The following is a 14525-nucleotide window of genomic DNA, read 5'->3' on the forward strand; positions in this document are numbered from 1 at the left end:
CCACCTGCTGGGAACTCACCCTGCCTGCTGAGTCCTCACCCCCTCCTCCCACTGAGTCCTCACCCCCTCCTCCCGCTGAGACCTCACCCCCTCCTCCCGCTGAGTCCTCACCCCGCCTGCCCTGTCTGTCCTCTTCCAGGAGCCGGAGAGGCAGTACACGCACATTGGCACCATGGTGGAGTTTGCGTTTGCCCTGGTGGGGAAGCTGGACGCCATCAACAAGCACTCCTTCAATGACTTCAAGTTACGCGTAGGTACGTTGTGCGGATCTGGGGTGGGTTGTGGGGAAGGCCTGGCGTCCGAAGCAAGGTCAACAGCCCTTGCAATGTTGGAGCAGCACAATGACAAACGTGTGGTTAGAGTAGCAGGACTGGATGGCAGATGGATGCTCAGGATGGCTGTGAGCTCAGGAGGCACTTTTGTGCAAATTCGGGGAGAAGAATGGGCTTCCCCGGTGGCCCAGCAGTAAAGCATCTGCCTGCAAGGAAGGAGCTGCAGAAGATCTGGGTGTGACCCCTGGCCTGGGAAGAGCCCCTGGAGGAGGGCGTGGCAACCCGCACCAGTATTCTTGCCTGGAGAATTCCATGGACAGAGGAACCTGGCAGGCTACAGCCCATAGGGTCACAAGGAGTCCAACGCGACTGTAACAACTTATTACCCATGCAGGGGGAAAAAATACCCGCTTTGGTTGCACCCAGGCTGCAAGCACTTAGTTTCAGAAGTGGACGGTGAGCCAGGCTTGAGTCTGTCAGCCAGGGTCATTTCTGCGGGTCACAGGGGGCATAGGCTTCAACCATCCAAGGACCAGGTACAAGTGGCTAACTGTAAGCCCCTCCATCATTTTATGCTGCTGGGACCTGGTACAGCTATATAGGATGCATCCAGACTTCAGAGATGTAAAAGTGTTTTTAAATAGTTAAAAATCCACGTTTCCACTGCAGGGAGCATGGATTTAATCCCTGGTCAAGGAACTAAGATCCCACATGCCTGGCAGTGAGGTTAAAAAAAAAAAAAAAGAAGACTAGGAATTGTCAGAACAGTCCCACACTCCTGGAGTCGAAAGTTCCAATATTTGAAACTATTTTCTTCCTTTGCTATCCATACATTCTGAATTTTAAAACCCAGAAATGTCTCTTGAGAAAACAGTGTTCTCTTCATGGCTTGTATGTCTTATTGTCAGCATCTGGACACATTTTTATTTAGATTGTCCCACTTGTGTGCCCAATGGACCTTTACCTGGCTTCACCTGTACAAAGGCAAGAAGGGCCAGGTGCGCAGGACACTGCCCCCATCAAACATGGAGGTGGTCCCTTCACCTGGAGCTTCTTTTTGAGTCAACAGCTTGGAAAATGGGCTCCTCAATTTTCCATAGTATCCTCCTTAAAAAAAAAAAAATCAATTGCATGGTGGAATGACCACTCTATTGTCAAATAGTTGTGGGGTTTTTTTTTGAAGTATAATTGATTTACAATGTTTTGTTCATTTCTACTATATACAAAGTGCTTCAGCTATACATACATATATATATACATTCTTTTTTATATTCTTTTCTTACGGTGGTTTTCATATCTGATATTATGGTTTATCATAGGATATTGAATATAGTTATCTGGGGTACAGAGTAGGAGCTTGTTATTTATCCATTCTATATATAAAAGTTTACATCTACTAACCCCAACCCCCCACACACACACATCTATTGTCAAATATGTATGGACCAAAATAATATTGCCTTTCCCTGTGGGGGGAATGAGACAGTTCTTTGCTAGTCACATCCATCACATCAGAAGCTTCGGGCTCTTGGTCTGGACCATAACCCTGTTTTCCAGATTAATGTGAGCAAGTCAGTGGGCTTCCTTCAATAGGTAGTTACTGAGTGCTTACTTCACACCGATTGTTGAGTAACTATTAATAGCCATACACTCGCCTCCACCCACCAGCTCTTCTGGATTTCTGCCGAAGCCTGAGAATGCTTCCCCAAACCCTCAGCCTCTCCCAAGGGCAGGTTCCCTGCTCCATCTCCGGGCATCACGTCATCCAGTGGCAGTTTATGGTGGGAACGCAGAAGGCTCACATTGGCCCTTGCAAAACGTTGATACTCATGAAAAGGAAAGTGTTAGTTGTTCCACTGTGTCTGACTCTGCAATTCAGGCTCCTCTGTCTGTGGAATTCTCCAGGCAAGAATCCTGGAGTGGGTTGCCATTGCCTTCTCCAGGGAATCTTCCCAACCCAGGGATCGAACCTGTGTTCCTGCATTGCTGGCAGATTCTTTACTGTCTGAGCCACCAGGGAAGCTATAGTAAGAGCCAGATTTGCTCCTAATGTCTTTTTCTGCGCATCAAGCTGTAGGATCAGTGAGTGGGAACCATAGCCCCAGCAAACCCCTGCCCTTCAGCAGAGATCTCTCTCCTGCCAATAATATGCACTCAGGCTCTCCCTACCCCCCAGCACACAGCCCCAGTCCCCCAGCCACTGACCAAGAGGAATCAGAGCAGCCAGAAGGGAAACTGAGGGCAGCGGGGCTTGGATCACCGGCCGGCAGCTGGAATAAGTTATTTGGGGTGCCCGATGCAGAGATGTGAGCTTTACCGAGTTACTCCACAGGAATGGAGAATTCCCTCTCGGCCCTGCAGAGCCTCAGGGATTCTGTGGGACAGTGTTGCTATGGTGTTTCCTGCCTCCCTTCCACTGCAAAGAGGAGGTGTTGCCCTCCAATCTCTAGCACTCTGTGTACACGAGGCGGTTCAGCAGTGGGAACTGAAATGTCTCAGAAACACCCTCATTAACCCATATAATTTGACTCCCGCAGTAGGGCTGGGAGGCAAGGAGCCAGGAGAAAAAGCAGGAGGGGAAAATCAACCAATCTCAACGCCTCTGTTTCTATTTCTGTGGCCCACGTCCCCACTGTGCCCGTAACAACCGTGGGTCTGCGTGCTTGAACTGAGTTCTGGGATCAAGGAACCGTCCTACCCACTACACTGGGTTGGGGGCTTGGGGGGAGCCCAGCCTCGCCCTCGTGAGGAAGGTTGACCAGACTGTTGAAGCCTCGGCTCCTGACAGCAGTGCCATGTCAGTATCCATCCAGGGTCAGAGTGCACCCTGACCTCCGGCATGCACCTGTAATGACCATGGTTTTACAGTTGCCATTACAAAGAGGGGGCGGCCAGAGCCCCCATCCCCTTCCTTGTTGGTGGTCCTGATTGTCTTGGAGAGGAACCTGGGCATAGTGCCCATGGAGACCAGGAATCCAAGAACCCTTTCGTGCCTTGGCGACCACTCGGCCAGGGCCCTCAAGAGAGGTGACTCATGAATTTCTCCAGGGACCTTTGGTTCAGTTTCCTTGGAGGATGGCAGTTTGTGAGGAGGCTTGATGCCCCAGAGGTTGGGTTTCCCCACTCTGAGGGGTGCAGCTCTGTGAAAGAAAGTGAAAGAGTCGCTGAGTTGTGTCTGACTCTTTGCGACCCCATGGACTGTAGCCCACCAGGCTTCTCTGTCCATGGGATTCTCCAGGCAAGAATACTGGAGTAGGTTGCCATTCCCTTCTCCAGGGGATCTTCCTGACCCAGGGATCAAACCCAGGTCTCCTACATCACAGGTAGATTCTTTACCATCTGAGCCACCAGGGAAGCCAGCTTCCAGAGACCAAAACTCAAACAGCAAAACCCAGTAGGCCTCCCAAAGCTTGTCTGAAGGTCGCAGGTCGATGTCTCTCCTGCCCACAGAGGGATGGTCTCCATCTGCCCTGGGTCCCCCCCAAGACAACACGCTCAAGGGGACCTCCCTCCATCTTCCTTAAATTTTAAATTAACATATTTAAAATTCCCTCTAACGTTTTGCTGAAACCACCACCCTTTCCTTGACACATGTGTTGTGCCTTCTAGCTGTGGTGTGCTATTCTGTGAGCTTGACGTGTACAAACCTCTAATCCTTCTTGTCTTTACCCAGTTATGTATTTTTTTTTAAGTGCCAGTCATTTTCTCATGTGAAAAATTTTCCCCAATTGGAGTTCCATCAAAATCTCTATATTACATATATCAAGATTTGCTGGGTTTTTCTTTTTTTTAATGCTACCATGGGGACTCCCTCCTTCACTTTGGTGCAAGCTGGGGGAGTCAGATGGGAATCAAGATCACAAACATGCTGGGACTTCCCTGGTGGTCCAGTGGTTAAGACTTCACCTTCCAATGCAGGGGCCGAGGGTTCGATCCCTGGTTGGGGAGCTAAAATGCCCCACTCTATGCAGAGGGGCCAAGAGGTTAAAAAGAAAAGAAGGCGCAAACGTGTTCCTCTGGAACTTAGTGAGCTTGCACGTGGGGTGTGTCAGTGAAAGTGGGCCCCCCGAGCAGGGGAAGAAACGTGTGCACAAGGGGCTCATAGCAGAGAGAGGAGAGCAGGGCGAATGCAGAGCCACGAGCCCACTGCCCAGCTCTGTGCTCTGCCTGCACCTTCGCCTCCTCCACTGAAGATGGAGGCAATGACAGGAGGACACACCCCCGAGGCTGGTGTGAGGATTAGAGGTCTGTACACATCCAGCTCACAGAATAGCGCACCACAGCTAGAAACGACCACGCACGTGTCAAGGGGAGGGTGGTGGTTTCAGCGAAGCATTAGAGGGAATTTTAAATATGTTAATTTAAATTTTAAAATATTTAAATACGCATTTCAGAAGTAGGTGGGATCACTTGGGAGAGGAGGATCGACGTATATACATGACCATGTGTAAAATAGATAGCTGGTGGGAAGCTGCTCTGCAACACAGGGAGCTCAGCTCAGTGCTCCGTAAGGACCTTGAGGCCTGGGATGGGGGTATGGGAGGGGATATATGTATATACAGAGCTGATTCATTTTACTGTTCAGCAGAAACCAACACAACGTTGTAAAGCAAGTATAAATAAGAAGTGTTAGTTGCTCAGTCGTGCCTGACTCTGCACTGCAGCCCCATGGACTGCAGCCCACCAGGCTCCTGTGTCCGTGAGATTTTCCAGGCAGGCATACTAGAGTGGGTTGCCATTTATACCCCAATTTTAAGTGATTAACTATAAAATTATTGGAAAGTAACATAATGATTATCTCTTGATTATATGGTAAAATAGAAAAGCAATTATAATGTTTAATTTTGTAAAGTATACCAGTTTTACACCATCGTGGAATAGTGACAGACATCTGAGAGTGAATCAAGGCAGAGGAGAGGAAGGAAGATAAACATTTTAATATTTTTGAGATGATGAAGTTAGAGGAATGATTTTGCTTTGTTTTGGCAGGTTTTTTTTGCTTTGTTTTGAGTTGGGCTAATGTTCGCTTGGTAGTGACGGTTCAAGAAAAGTCTTGTAAAACCTTTCTGTTTGAAACTGTTGGTTGCACTTTTGAGTTCATGGTTTGAATCCCGCTAACCTGATTCTGGTGTGTCCCAGGTATTAACCATGGCCCTGTCATAGCCGGTGTGATTGGAGCTCAGAAGCCGCAGTATGACATCTGGGGCAACACCGTCAATGTGGCCAGCAGGATGGACAGCACCGGAGTCCTGGACAAAATCCAGGTAATTCAGTGGGCTCTGTGCTCATGCGCCGTGTCTGTCCTCTGGGGGACTGTGAATAAGCGTATAATAAGGACAATATTAAAACAAAGGAAAGAGAGTAAACACTGTCATTTGCTCAAACTTTTTATTGAGGAAATATTAATTGGTTTCTACATCTACTGTGAACAGTAAAACATCATGAAAAAGTGTGAAGGATATGGCATTTGTGAAAGTAAGTGGTCAGAGCGAACCACGTGGCCGTATGCCCCCCTAAGGGGAGAGGCACTGGGCGCCCTCCCTGCTGGGACGCACACCAGGCGTGATGCCCTGCCTTCCTCTCCCCGGGGGGCTGTACTGGGAGAGCAAGAAGAGGGAGCAGGAGAGATGAGCTGGAGTGACATGAGATGACAGTGCTAGGGCGGACTAGCCTGGGGTTTGGCGATCTGGAGATGACTGGAATGTTCTGGAATCCACACAAGAGAGCGGAAACCAAGACCTGACAAATTAAAAGCAGTGGTGACTGCGTGCGCCTGCTTGGGCTGTGGTGCTGACATCTCGAATGAGAGACACTCTCGCCGAATGAAAAGGGTGTGTGTGTCTGTGTGTCTGTGTCTGTGTGTGCATACCTGTGTGTCTATTCATATCTTTGTCCTCAAAAAGCAATGTTCCACATTTCACCCCAGCTTTGTTACGACAGGAGTTTATCTGGAAGATACTTTCCTGCCAGATGGCAAATCTGTATGAAAATTACTGAGCACAGATAGTAGACTGTATCAGTTTTGTGTCCTCTTCAGAGAAATCCATGAGTCCCTGTTCTGCATCTCAGCTTGGCCGACATTCTCAGATATCCCGGCCCCCTGAAAATACAGTGGACACTTTCTTTCTTCACTCCAGTTGTCTGACTCTGTGCGACCCCCTGGACTGTAGCCCGCCAGGCTCCTCTGTCCATGACATTCTCCAGGCAAGAATTGGGCAGTGGGTTGCCACATCCTCCTCCAGGGGATCTTCCCGACCCAGGGATGGAACCCACGTCTCCATGTCTCCTGCACTGGCTGCGGATTCTTTACCACTAGCGCCACCTGGGGAATCCCTCTAAGAGGGCACTGGGCCTCTTAAAACTTTGCGTGATTTAGTGCAGTGCAGCCTCCTGGAGTGCTTCTGTGTGCTCTGAGTCCGGGGAGGAAACACACCAGATTCCTGTTTGTCCAGAGCAAGGGGTCTGTCCACAGGCCCGTCTGTGTGTCCACTCAGCTCAGCAACTGGAGGGTCCACCTCTGGGTAGGTTTTCTTCTCCTGAGGGTGTCGCTCCCTACAGCTGCACTAGCTTCTTAGCAGTAGTGAGATGCCAAGAAATATAAAAAATGATGCTGAGAATATTAAAAGCTTCCCCTGGGCCTGTGGAACAGATGCTTTTTATTACATTGAATATGCTTTCTGTGCCTGAAATTCAGTGTAGAAAGCCCCTCATCACCCAGCCAGGCCGCCCCTGGACTCGGAGGAATAATGCGTGCATGCGTGCTCAGTCATGTCCATCTCCTTGCACCCCTGTGGACTGTAGCCCACCAGGCTCCTCTGTCCACGGGATTCTCCAGACAAGAATACTGGAATGAGTTGCCATTTCCTCTTCCAACGGATCTTCCCGACCCAGAGTTCAAATCCGTGTCTCTCACATCTCCTGCTTTGGCAGCAGACACTTTATGACTGAGCCACCTGGTGGCTGGGGTAATCAAGGTGATGGCTTCTTCCTCCCGACCGTGATAATTATGTGGTTGGTGCTACAGATTCCAATGACCAGTTCAAAAGTTGGCCAAAGGCATGCCTAGCACCTGCCTCAACTGCGAAATTAACCTGCCAGACTTCAGGCAATGTGTAGGTTCTCTGTGTGAAAGACCAGACATCAAGTGTGCGTGTGTGTGTGTTTGTGTGTGTGTGTTTGTATGTGTGTGTGTGAAGGTGAGGATAGGAAGGGAGAATTCATGAGTTCACGCTCAGTCGTCTCCGACTCCTTGTGACCCCATGGACTGTAACTCACCAGGCTCCTCTGTCCGTGGGTTTCTCCAGGCAAGGATACTGAAGAGGGTAGCCATTTCCTTCTCCAGGGGGTTTTCTCAACCTAGGGATTGAACCCATATCTTATGCATTGGTATGCAGGTTCTTTACCACCAAGCTACCTGGGACATTCCTAATGTCTGTAGCATTCTCTAATCTTGATTGCCGTAAGAAGTCTAATCAGGAGAGCATATTTGTCATCTGAGTTCCTTGCCTACCTCCATATTTTTTTCAGTTCTTATCTGATATTCCTGAGCTATATGTATCCTCCCCTGGAACTTGGGCCCAGCCAGGGGAGGGCAGAATGTGAGTATCGGCCTCTGCGTCCCCCTCTTCTCCTGATCTACTCTGAAAGACCCACCCTTTGGCCCCTTTGTGAGGGGCCGGCCTCTGGATCACGTGACAGAAGACAGATTTCTCTAGCTCTTCCCTTAACCGGCCCTTGACATCTTCACATCATGCCCTTCAGCCTTTCTTCTGGCGACCCCAAATAGTGTCCTGGGTTCTGGAAGCCCCGTCCTCCTCTGGGGTTTTGTTTTGTTTGTAACTTATTTGGCCATGCTGCGTCTTAGCTGCACACTCCGGATCTTTGGTCTTGTTGCAGCATGCCTAATCTTTAGTCGAGGCATGCAGACTCAGTTGAGGCCTGTGGGATCTAGTTCCCCGACCAGGGATCGAACCTGGGCCCCGCTCTGGGAGTTTGGAGTCTTTGCCACTGGACCACCAGGGAAGTCTCCCTCCTCTGGTTCTGATGACAGCATCTGTCACGACAGATGCGTTCCCCGGGCCTCTCTTCACCTCTCTCATTGCCGTAGCCACTGCCACTGCACCACCCCCCGACAGCGTCCACACAGGAAACAAAACGGTGGTGTGGCCCGTCCAGTGCACCTGTGTCTCCCGTGTGCCCGAGGAGACAGACTGAGTTATCTGCAGTGATGTGGGTGCTCCTAGAGTCTGTCATACAGTGTGAAGTAAGAAAGAGAAAAAACACCTATCATATATTAGTGCATACATATGGAATCTGGGAAACTGGTACAGACGAACCTACTTGCAGGGCAGGAATGGAGGTGCAGACTCAGAGAACAGGCTTGCAGATCCAGCGAGAGGAGGACGGGGGACAAACTGGGAGCGGAGCACTGACATATACACACGACCGTGTCACGAGTGGGAAGCTGCCTTAGAGCCCAAGAGCTCTCTATGACCTGAAGGGGGTATATGCGTACATATGGCTCACCCACGTTGTACAGCAGAGACTCACACAACGTTGTAAAGCAGTGAGACTTCAATTTTAAAATTTTTTAATTAAATTTTAAAAAAACAAGCATTGTCCTTAGAAAGCTTTTCTTCTCATGGATTATTCTCTCTTCTACTGGTTTCTCAGGAGTGAAATGAATGAATCAAAAGAGCATAAGCATCTGGGGCCTCTCCATCCTTGCAGTGAAGTCGCTCAGTCATGTCCGACTCTTTGTGACCCCATGGACTTCAGCCCGCCAGGCTCCTCTGTCCATGGGATTTTCCAGACAAGAATACTGGAGTGGGTTGCCGTTTCCTTTTCAGGAGATCTTCCCCACCCAGGGACTGAACTCAGGTCTCCCGCATTGTAGGCAGACACTTTACCATCTGAACCACCAGTATTCTTATCCGGAAAATCCCACGGACGGAGGAGCCTGGTAGGCTACAGTCCATGCGGTCACAAAGAGTCGGACACGACTGAGCGACATCACTTTCACCTTCATCCTTGTAGTCAAACACCTCCCTGAGAGGGTTGTGTCCACGTGGGCACCAAGTGCTTCCTCACCTGTCACTGTGCTTTTCCAGGTGACAGAGGAGACGAGCATCATCCTACAGACCCTGGGCTACACGTGCACGTGTCGGGGAATCATCAACGTGAAAGGAAAGGGGGACCTGAAGACCTACTTCGTCAACACAGAGATGTCACGGTCCCTTTCTCAGAGCAACCTGACCTCCTGAAGCCTTGCCTTTGTTTCGGTGAGAGGACTGGACCTTCAGGACGATGACAGTGCACTTTCTGACTGCCACTCGTGTCCCTCGTCTGTGGTGTGTGTGTGTGCTCTGTTCTGTCCTCCGGAGCCTCTGCAGACTCCTTCCTGTGACCTGGTGGCCTGCCGTTCGGTGTCTGACATGTGCCAAGATCGCCCTGCCACTTGCACTGTGCTTACTCCTTGCAGAAGGAAAAGGAGCGCGTGTTACCGCAGAAGAGCCTTCAGCGAAACTGACAAAGAAGGGAGAGGTGAAACAAACAAAAATTCTTAAGGCAATAAAACTAGGGGGGGGGCTGTATATTCTCTTCCGGTGCATGTTCTCTTCTGGAAAATATGGTAGCTCGCCAACCGCATCCGCTAGTCTGATACTAAAACACACAGTATTTGTGACTAAGTTGATTCTGTCGCCCCACCTGGAATCTGACATGTTCGCCCACGTGTCTCATTGCAGTGACTGTCCACGGGCCCAGCTGGGACCCGGGGGCCCCCGCCACCCTGCTCTGTCCTGTCTTGTGCCAGCAACACCTCACCATCCATCACCAGAATTAGTTCTTACTACCTAGGACTAGTTTTGTACCAGACGTGTCTGATGTTTTGATGCCATTGTCTTTTGTAAGGTTAATTCATTAAAAGTTTTATGTACTTTGGTTGATAGTCTGTGTCTTCCACATCCCACCCCCCGCCCCCTTTCCAGAATTGAGTTGGTTTTCCACGTCTTTTCCCCCGAGACAGAGCTGTTTCAGAAGGGACTCTCCAGAGCAGAAGTGGAGCTATCCTTTTTCTTCCCCTGCAGTTTATTTATTTGGCTGCACCGGGTCTTAGTTACAGCACATGGGATCGTCCTTGCATCATGATGGACCTTACGTCGCAGAGCATGGTCTCTCCGGTTGTGGCCCACAAGCTCAGTAGTTGCTGCTCAGGCTTGGTTTCCCCAAGACCCGTGGGATCCTAGTTCCCCAACCAGGGATGGAACTCACGTCCCCTGCCTTGCAGGGAGGATTCCAAAGCACTGAGCCACCAGGGAAGTCCCTGCGATTGTTGAGCCCTCCTTGAGTAACTTAGATGGAGACAGAGTTTGTGGTGCTGGTCACTGATTATGCAGCACTCTGGAAAGCGTGTCATGTGAGTTCCATCTTGACCTCTCTATAGAGCATTTTCAGGAGATGTGGGTTCCATCTCTGGGTCAAGAAGATCCCCTGGAGAAGGAAATGGCAACCCACTCCAGTATTCTTACCTGGAAAGGCCCATGGACAGAGAAGCCTGGTGAGCTACAGTCCATGGGGTTGCAAAAGACTTGGGCATGACTTAGCTACTCAACAACAACAACATAGAAGATTTACAGGGAAAACTATTTTACTAGTAGAAGGATTCTCTGCTACCATCAGCACACACTCTGTCCACATACTCTGGTCTACTGTAATACTTCAGTAGAGCTGTGAGAAACAGAATAATTTGGAATTCTGTACATCAGCATCCCAGTCATTTGAACTAATGAGAGAAGATGCCAAAACCCCACAGGTTGCCTGTTATGTCTGAAGAGACTTAAGATGGCAAAAAGGCAACATCTATGCATTGTTGAAGAGAGGAAGCCTGGAAAAGCGTGTTTTTGTAAATCCAACACTAAAGTTTTGGTGTCTTCCTTTATATAAATATATCATACTTCACCAAAGTGAAAGTGAAGTTGCTCAGTGGTGTCTGACTCTTTGCAAACCCATGAACTGTAGCCTACCAGGCTCCTCCATCCATAGGGTTTTCCAGGCAAGAATACTGGAGTGGGTTGCCATTTCCTTCTCCAGGAGCTCTTCCCAACCCAGGGATTGAACCTGGGTTGTAGGCAGATTCTTTACCGTCTGAGCCACCAGGGAAGTCCAATACTTTACCAAAGAGAGGAGTAAATAGCAGGTTGGCCAAAAAGCCCGTTCGGGTTTTTCAGTAAGCTGCTATGAGAAAATCCAAACAAAACTTTTTGGCCAACCCAGGTCATGCATAATGGAATGTCTAAAAGCAGAGCTGCAAACGCCAGCCGGGCTGGGCAGACCGTAGCTCAGGGTAGGCCTCTGTAAACGGTAGAGGACCCCAGTGATCCACTAGGAAGCGGCTGGGAACTTAGACTTGAAGCAGGAAAGCCCTCGGTTTGATCCCTGCCTCTGGTGTTTTGCTAGCTGTGAGACTTTGAACACACATTTCAGTTTCTCTTCAGAGTATCGTCCTCATTTGCAGCTCATGGGGTCAAGTGTGATTAACAGAGCTAATGGCCGTGAGAGAGGCTGGCACGCACCCGGGCCTTGCTCCTGCCAGTGCATTACAGGATCAACGTGGCCGCCCTGCCAGGACTGTAGCTCATACTCGGCAAAAAGCGCTTATCAAAATTAATAACCGGCCTTCATCTCATAGTAGGGATACAGCATAACTTGTCCATTTGTCTGCCTCAGTCAGAAATCTTTGATCCTATAATTGCAACTCAGCATTGGCCTTAATATATCTAATTCTCTAGAAAGGTGAGTGAAAGGAGAAAAATGGTATAAGAGCATTTGTCTGCACTGTAAGTGATATCTGGGCTAGGACACCCTAGGTTCAGTGACTTTAGATGGCACCTGTGGGTTCTTCTTCCCTTACAGCCTACAGCAGCCACCCTAGGGCTCCCATGTCACCTGCCCTTAAAAAAAGACACCAGCAGATGAGTGATTCACTAAGAGCTCTTTTTTTTTTAATTTATTTTAATTGGAGGCTAATTACTTTCCAACATTATGGTGGGTTTTGCCATACGTTGACATGAATCAGCCATGGGTGGATGGGGAGGGAGGTAGGAGGGGGGTTGGACAGGAGGGACACATGTACACCCAAGAGCTCTCTTTTATAGAATATTTATTTATTGGCTGTGCTGGGTCTTAATTGTGGCATTCGAACTTTTATTTGTGGCATATGGGATCTAATTCCCTGACCAGGGATCAAACCCGGGCCCCCTGCATTGGGAGCTCGGAGTCTTAGCCACTGGATCACTAGGGAAGTCTCTGCCAGGCACTCTTAAATGTTCCCCCTCAATCCCTGCCCTGGCATGCAAAGGGAGATTCCCGCCTCCGTGCCCCTACCTCCACCCCCAGACCAAGGCTGTATGTCCAGTCGTATCAAACAGGAGACTTTTTAAAGCAATGAGTCATTATCAGAGTCCACCTCTCAAAGGTCTGTGCATACCTGGGTCTCTCAAAGTGAGGTTCTCAGACAGCAGCGTCAGCATGACCTGGGAACGTGTTCGAAATGTACATGCTTCAGGCCCCAACTCAGACCTGCCAAGTTGGAAATCCTGGTGGGCAGTGGGGGAGCACGCTCGCTGTGCTTAGGAGAACAACTCCACATGATTTTGATCCACAGGCAAGCCTGAGACCCCCTGCATTTTGCAAGAGAGGAAAAGGGGTGCAGAGAGGTCTGGGGCCTTGCCCTAAGTTTCCCAGATGACCAAGATGAGATAAAATGGAAAGCTACTTGTTTCCTGAATCTGAAAGTTGTGACTCAGGGTCAAGGCCCCCTCAGTTTGGGCAACTCCAGACATTCCCATGAGTGGATCATGCAAATGAGAGGACCTGTCATCCACGTCCATCAGCCATCATGCTTGAGACACTGACAACACGTAAGACTCCTCAAAGCTCTTCTGAACCTTCAAGTCTTGTAGGAATTCCCCTCTCATGAAAAATGCTGTGAATCCAGTCCCCTTAATTCTGCAGAATTTTCGATATGCCTGTTTAAAGAAGTCTACATTATCATCAATCTTCCATGTTTTTCCTTTTCCCAGTGCAGCAGTGCTTTCCTAAAGACAGCAACACTCTACAAATCCTTTTAATATACGTTTCTCTTTGATAAAGTTGACTAACAGGCATTCATTGATTGTCTTTGAAATGTAAAAGTCAAGATGGTAAAATAAATACATTTAGTTTTCCCTTGCTGCCGTAACAAATGTGAGTTTTTGAAATCTTGCCCAGTTCAAGGCCTGCTTTTTTAAAAGTAGTGGAAGGGTAAGGGAGTAGGGTCTGACTTAAGGTAACTGAAAGTAATATAGTCTGTTAATTTACTGCAGCTACTTTCAGATGAAGGCATTTCTTTGATATGCCTTGTCTTTCTTGATAATCAAGACTGAAAAAAGTGTAATTTATAAAAATTTCCATAACCCAAACTTTGTATACTTTTTATGATGTTATTATAAATGTAGTTAACACACCCAGAGGCATTCCAAATAAACTGCTAGTTGTTTGAAAAAAAATTTTTTTTAAGTCAGCTGTAGTGAAAGTACTGTTGCCTGGAAAATCCCATGGATGGAGGAGTGTGGTAGGCTACAGTCCATGGGGTTGCAAAGAGTCAGACAGGACTGAGCGACTTCACTTTCACTTTTCATAGTGAAAAAACATTTTCAAAAGTATAAAGAAATATTTAAGAGCCGCTCAACCTTGAAACTGAGAAGAACACAAGAACACACAGTGCCATAAAGTCCTTAGTCAGAACAATACAAGGAGCAGTGGAGGAATCAGCATTGAAATTAATTAATCACCTGCCCATTAACTGCTAAGCTGTGGGAAATTTAATCGCAATAGATGAGGGGTGATTTCTTCCAAGAGATCCATTCATTTAAACCGTAGCCAACATCTTAACACTTGAAATAAGTTTCAAATCATCTCCAGAGTAAACATTTCCAACTTTCCTTAAAAGCAGCAGCTGCTTCCTAAAAGAAAACTACAAATGAACCGTCACTGCCCCTATGGAGTGAGCGAAGACTGCACTCCAGTGGCCCCTTGATTTCCACACAAACTCTTCAAGGCTTAGAACTCCCACTTTAAAGATGGAGCTTCCCTGGTGGTCCACTGGTTAAGAATCAGCCTTACAATGCAGTGGACATGGGTTCGATCCCTGGTTCGGGAAGATTTCACATGTCCTGGGGCAACTAAGCCAGGAGCCCTAAAGCCCAGGCTCTG

The 14525-nt window shown here is 48.5% G+C and overlaps 1 protein-coding gene across 1 annotated transcript in view; it reads left to right on the plus strand.

Moving 5' to 3' along the window:
* ADCY2 (adenylate cyclase 2) overlaps positions 1-10214 on the plus strand; it is a 474101-nt gene extending 463887 nt beyond the window's left edge. Inside the window, exons 23-25 of the mRNA XM_040262372.1 lie at positions 140-254; positions 5412-5536; positions 9383-10214. Coding sequence (XP_040118306.1) covers positions 140-254; positions 5412-5536; positions 9383-9535 — 393 coding nt within the window. The 3' untranslated portion in view covers positions 9536-10214. The remainder of the gene's footprint in view (positions 1-139; positions 255-5411; positions 5537-9382) is intronic.
* The last annotated feature ends 4311 nt before the right edge of the window (positions 10215-14525 follow it).

This window comes from Oryx dammah, unplaced genomic scaffold (assembly GCF_014754425.2).
Source record: "Oryx dammah isolate SB20612 unplaced genomic scaffold, SCBI_Odam_1.1 HiC_scaffold_20, whole genome shotgun sequence".
Taxonomy (NCBI): domain Eukaryota; kingdom Metazoa; phylum Chordata; class Mammalia; order Artiodactyla; family Bovidae; genus Oryx; species Oryx dammah.